Here is a 6,224-nt window from a genome sequence, read left to right as displayed (position 1 = left end):
CAACCCTTTTTCGCACAAGTCAAAAACCACCTCAAGCGAGCGTAAAAACTTTTCGAATTAAGGGATTTTTATTCTAAATTTGGCGTTTCCATCCCTCGTTTCTCATGCGATATTTCAAAATGCGCATTGAAATAGGGTGATGGAAACATAGCTATTGTTTTTCCCCTGTCCCACACACACATACACACATACATATATCCATTCAGCTGGACTCAGTTCCCAAAATAATCGATTCTTCATTTCCGACGTGTTCAGAATCGTGAGTCGATTCCACTCCAGGGAATCTGTTCCTATGAAGATTGAATTGCAGCGCTAATATTCAACTACAGTTCGCTTTTCCCAAAAAGTTCTCATGCTTTTTGGAATTTTTAACATATTTTCTGTGAAACCAGTCGACCCAGATATCTAATGTTGTTACTTAATAACTTAATAAAGTTAAATCATATTATCAAAATTATCGAGCATATATTATCAAAGTTGTCTCTTTTTTTGACAACAGTACTGTAGTAACCTGACTGTTATTTATGTTTTTGACACAGGATTTAAAAAAAGGTAACTGCAACTTTTTATCTCACAATTTAGTTGATCTTTCCCAATTCTGAGTTTTCTTCTCAGAATTCTGAATTGCACGATATAAATGTTGCAAGAATTGCAAGATAATCTACAATTCTGAGAAAAAAAGTACAAATTGTTAGATATAAACTTTCAGTTGTTAGAAAAAAGTCAGAATTGTGAGATAAAAAGTCGCAATTGTCTTATTTATTATTATTTTGTGGTGGAAACCACTCCAGGGAATCTGTTCCTATGAAGATTGAATTGCAGCGCTAATATTCAACTACAGTTCGCTTTTCCCAAAAAGTTCTCATGCTTTTTGGAATTTTTAACATATTTTCTGTGAAACCAGTCGACCCAGATATCTAATGTTGTTACTTAATAACTTAATAAAGTTAAATCATATTATCAAAATTATCGAGCATATATTATCAAAGTTGTCTCTTTTTTTGACAACAGTACTGTAGTAACCTGACTGTTATTTATGTTTTTGACACAGGATTTAAAAAAAGGTAACTGCAACTTTTTATCTCACAATTTAGTTGATCTTTCCCAATTCTGAGTTTTCTTCTCAGAATTCTGAATTGCACGATATAAATGTTGCAAGAATTGCAAGATAATCTACAATTCTGAGAAAAAAAGTACAAATTGTTAGATATAAACTTTCAGTTGTTAGAAAAAAGTCAGAATTGTGAGATAAAAAGTCGCAATTGTCTTATTTATTTATTATTTTGTGGTGGAAACAAAAGAAAAAGCAAATAGAATCGTGATATATAAACTCAGAATTGCACAATGTAACCTCGACTTGCTAGGGGGAAAAGTTTCTGCCATGGAATAAAAAATAAATAAAAGGTCATTTTGACTTTATCTCGCAATTCTGAGAAAAAAAACTAGAATTGTGAAATAAAAAGTTGCAGTAATATTTTATTTATTTATTTTATTATTTGGCAGAAATGTACGGAAGAGGATTAGGGCCAAAAAAGTCGAGATATAATGTAGAGAATAAACTCATTAAATTACGCGAAAAAAGTCGTTAAATTGCGAGAAAAAAGTCGAGATAAAATGTCGAGAATAAACTCGTTAAATTACGCGAAAAAAGTAAAAACTAGAATTGTGAAATAAAAAGTTGCAGTAATATTTTATTTATTTATTTTATTCTTTGGCAGAAATGTACGGAAGAGGATTAGGGACAAAAAAGTCGAAATATAATGTAGAGAATAAACTCATTAAATTACGCGAAAAAAGTCGTTAAATTGCGAGAAAAAAGTCGAGATAAAATGTCGAGAATAAACTCGTTAAATTACGAGAAAAAAGTCGTTACGTTTCGAGAAGAAAAGACTCGTTAATTTTCGAGAAAAAAGTCTAAATATAATGTCGAGAATAAACTAATTAAATTACGAGAAAAAAGTTGTTAAATTGCGAGAAAAGTGTCGAAATATAATGTCGAGAATAAACTAATTAAATTACGAGAAAAAAGTCGTTAAATTACGAAAAAAAAGTCTAAATATAATGTCGAGAATAAACTAATTAAATTACGAGAAAAAAGTCGTTAAATTGCGAGAAAAGTGTCGAAATATAATGTCGAGAATAAACTAATTAAATTACGAGAAAAAAGTCGTTAAATTACGAAAAAAAAGTCTAAATATAATGTCGAGAATAAACTCATTAAATTACGAGAAAAAAGTCGTTAAATTGCGAGAAAAAAGTCGAGATAAAATGTCGAGAATAAACTCGTTAAATTACGCGAAAAAAGTAGTTAAATTACGAGAAAAAAGTCGTTAAATTACGAAAAAAAAGTCTAAATATAATGTCGAGAATAAACTAATTAAATTACGAGAAAAAAGTCGTTAAATTGCGAGAAAAGTGTCGAAATATAATGTCGAGAATAAACTAATTAAATTACGAAAAAAAAGTCAAAATATAATGTCGAGAATAAACTCATTAAATTACGAGAAAAAAGTCGTTAAATTACGAAAAAAAAGTATAAATATAATGTCGAGAATAAACTAATTAAATTACGAGAAAAAAGTCGTTAAATTGCGAGAAAAGTGTCGAAATATAATGTCGAGAATAAACTAATTAAATTACGAAAAAAAAGTCAAAATATAATGTCGAGAATAAACTCATTAAATTTTGAGAAGAAAAGACTCGTTAATTTTCGAGAAAAAAGTCGAAATATGTTGAGAATAAACTCATTAAATTACGAGAAAAAAGTTGTTAAATTGCGAGAAAAAAAGTCGAAATATAATGTTGAGAATAAACTCATTAAATTATGAGAAAAAAATTATTTTTTTCCTTGAAATTTAATGAGTTTTTTCTCTAAACATAACGACTTTATTCTCGAAATTTAATGAGTTTAATCTCAACATTTTATCTCGACTTTTTTCTTGAAATTTAACAACTTTAATCTCGAGATGGTATTATTTTTTATATTATTGCTTCCATAGAAATTGGCTTGTTGTTGTTCATAATGTAAATTAATGAATTAAATTAAATTTAATTGCATTTTGTACATATTTTTGTATAACTTTCTATATTTTGTGAGCACTTTAGGGAATGAAATTACATAAAAAATTATTCTTAGAATCGATTCCAAAACCTGGAATTGAGCAGCACTATAAAGACATGTTGTGCCTGACCCCGGTGCATTGTGGGACATTGGCTCTGTGTTTGACAGCATGTCACTGCTTGCGCGCGCTGCCAGCACACGATCGCATGCAAAAGCCATCAAACACACACTGGCTGTGGATTGAAGTCCTGCACAGAAACGCAGTGTGAGTGAATGTGTTTATGAATGTTTCTCCAGCCTGGTTCTCCGCCAGCGGATCATTCACTCACGAAGGCGGTCGTTTCTTCTCAAGTGAACACAAAGAATGATGTTTATGACTTTCTTTCTTCCTCCAGATGTTTAGCTGGATGTTCTTGCTGTTCGTGACTATGCATTTAGACTTACGGCACTTGGGATTGCATTTTCTTCATAATACCCCGTGATGATAACTGTAGCAAAATGCAGTGAGAATTTCAGAATGCATTCTGAGCCAAAGGTGCAGCAAAAGGGTAGCGAAATGTGACCCTGCAGCACAAAAGCAGTGTTAAGTCGCTGGGGGATATTTGTAGCAATAGCCAACAATACATTGTATGGGTCACAATTATAGATTTTTCTTTTATGCCAAAAATCATTAGGATATTAAGTAAAGATCATGTTCCATGAAGATATTTTGTAAATTCCGTACCTAAAACGTAATGTTTGATTAGTAATATGCATTGCTAAGAACTTCATTTGGACAACTTTAAAGATGATTTTCTCAATATTTAGGTTTTTTTGCACCCTCAGATTCCAGATTTTCGGCCAAATATTGTCCTATCCTAACAAACCATACATCAATGGACAGCTTATTTATTCAGCTTTCAGATGATGCATAAATCTCAATTTCACAAAATTTACCCTTATTACTGGTTTTGTGCTCCAGGGTCACATATGGTGATTTAAATGTCTTTTATTTTTCTTAAATGCATTGACAGTTGCATATAAGACGTTTCAATTGCATTTTCATTAAATACACCGTGATGAATGTAGTTTAAGTCAATGTGGATTTGAAAATGCATTCCGAGCCAAACACGCCCCCTGACCTGTCAATCATTGCATCAAGCTTGGCAACAGGACGCACAATAGGTCAATATTCACCATTAACCAAACGCTTCTCACCTGCCTCAACATCTCTCAATGTTTTACACTACGATTGATGCACGAAATCAAAGAGATTTCTACACTTATTTACCGATTTGCCACCATACACATCGGACGTGATGCATTTAATTAATTAAATAATTTTGCTAGTTTTTGCGTGGACATGTTAAACATATCTAATCAATTTGGGTAATACATTTTCATTTTGCAAGTAATAAAGCGTTACAATATGCTTTTAATTAAAAATTTTCATTTTGCACTAAATGTTGCACATATGTATGGGAAAATGCAAATTTAAATACAGAATTGCATTGCCATTTTACATATTGCATTGCAATTTTTCATATTACATTTCAAATTGAATTTGAATCGCAACGTTTAATCGCAATTGCAATGTTTAATCGCAACATATAATCATTGCAGTTAATAGTGTTCACCGTCTGTTTGATTGCACGTAACTTGTAACTAACTGCATGATTTTTACTGTACATTTCTGTCATAGTCACCACGAATAACCTACTCCTAAATATATTGTAGAAACTTAAAATTTTCTGTAAAGCTGCTTTGCAACGATTTGCATCGTGAAAAGCAGTATACAAATAAACTTGAATTGAACTGAATTGAATTTTGCCATCCAGCTCCAGAAACACTATAATGCATCATAACTGTGTCCGTATGATACTTAATTGAGCTTCTTTAATTTTTCCTTTCTACCTGTAAACAGCTTATTAAACTCAGATTCAGACTGGTTTCATCTGAGGACACAAATGAATCGTTCTTTATTCCCTGCAGGCGTCTGTGGTGGCGAATTCAATTAGGTTTGATGGGTAAGAATGCGCAGGCGTGTTTATCAAAGAGACCCTCACATCCATTTATATTCCACATGAGCGTCACGTCTCTGTGTTTCACTCGCTTCAAAGCTCTGGCTGTGACTCCTCCAGTCTGTCCCGAGTTTACAGAGGTCAGAGGTCACCTGTGACGAGGTCATGAACAGCATCAACGGTCGATTTTACAGCTCGGCTCGTCTCATCAGGTCTTGAGATTAGTCAAATTACAGCTGATTCTAGCCAAACCCCGCCCACAGGAAGACTGACATGTACAGCGGCCAATCACAGTTTTCCATTATCATTATAAATAGTAGCTCGAGATAAACATCCATTTTTGTTGTGATAAAGAATTCTTAAAAATGTGGAAATTGTGTGTGTGTGTGTTGTGTGTTTATATGTGTGTGTGTGTGTGTGTGTGTGTTTATGTGAGTGCTTTTGTGTGTGTGTGTGTGTGTGAGAGAGAGAGAGTGTGTGTGTGTACGTGTTTATGTGAGTGTGTTTTTGTGTGTGTGTGAGTGTGTATGTATGTGTATGTGTTTTTGTGAGTTTGTTTATATGAGAGAGAGAGTGTGTGTGTAAGTTAATGTGTAAGTGTCTGAGTGAGTGTGTGTGTGTGTTTATGTGAGATGGTGTGTGTGTGTGTCTGAGTGAGTGTGTGTGTGTGTGTGTGTGTGTGAAAGAGAGTGTGTGTTTTTGTGTGTGCGTGTGTGTGTATGTGTGTTTGTATGTGTATGTGTTTTTGTGAGTTTGTTTATATGAGAGAGAGAGTGTGTGTGTGTGTGTGTTTTTGTTTGTGTGTTTGTGTGTGTGTTTATGTGTGTGTGTGTGTGTGTGTGTGTGTGTTTATGTGAGTTTGTGTGTGTGTGTCTGAGTGAGTGTGTGTGTTTATGTGAATTTGTGTGTGTGTGTGTGTGTGTTTATGTGTGTGTGTGTGTGTGTGTGTGTTTATGTGAATGTGTGTGTGTGTGTGTGTGTGTGTGTTTGTGTTTATGTGAGTTCGTGTGTGTGTTTCTCACCGAGTGTAGGGTCGTACTCCCAGATGAAGCGTTTGGTCAGGAACCGAACCACCAGAGCTGCACAGACACACACACACACACACAGAGAGAGAGAGAGAGAGAGAGAGAGAAGATGAGAGACTCAGAGAGGATGAATGAAAG

At 33.6% G+C, this 6,224-nt stretch overlaps 1 protein-coding gene across 1 annotated transcript in view; it reads right to left on the bottom strand.

Moving 5' to 3' along the window:
* Positions 1-6,224, bottom strand: part of LOC107572593 (ras-related and estrogen-regulated growth inhibitor) — a 21,465-nt gene that overhangs the window by 3,220 nt on the left and 12,021 nt on the right. Inside the window, exon 3 of the mRNA XM_016259016.1 lies at positions 6,084-6,140. Within this exon, the coding sequence (XP_016114502.1) occupies positions 6,084-6,140 (57 nt within the window). The remainder of the gene's footprint in view (positions 1-6,083; positions 6,141-6,224) is intronic.

The sequence above is a fragment of the Sinocyclocheilus grahami genome, unplaced genomic scaffold, assembly GCF_001515645.1.
Source record: "Sinocyclocheilus grahami isolate Dianchi unplaced genomic scaffold, SAMN03320097.WGS_v1.1 scaffold1779.1, whole genome shotgun sequence".
NCBI classification, from domain to species: domain Eukaryota; kingdom Metazoa; phylum Chordata; class Actinopteri; order Cypriniformes; family Cyprinidae; genus Sinocyclocheilus; species Sinocyclocheilus grahami.
Note: the sequence above shows the minus strand (reverse complement) of the source record. Positions and strands in the feature narration are given on the sequence as shown.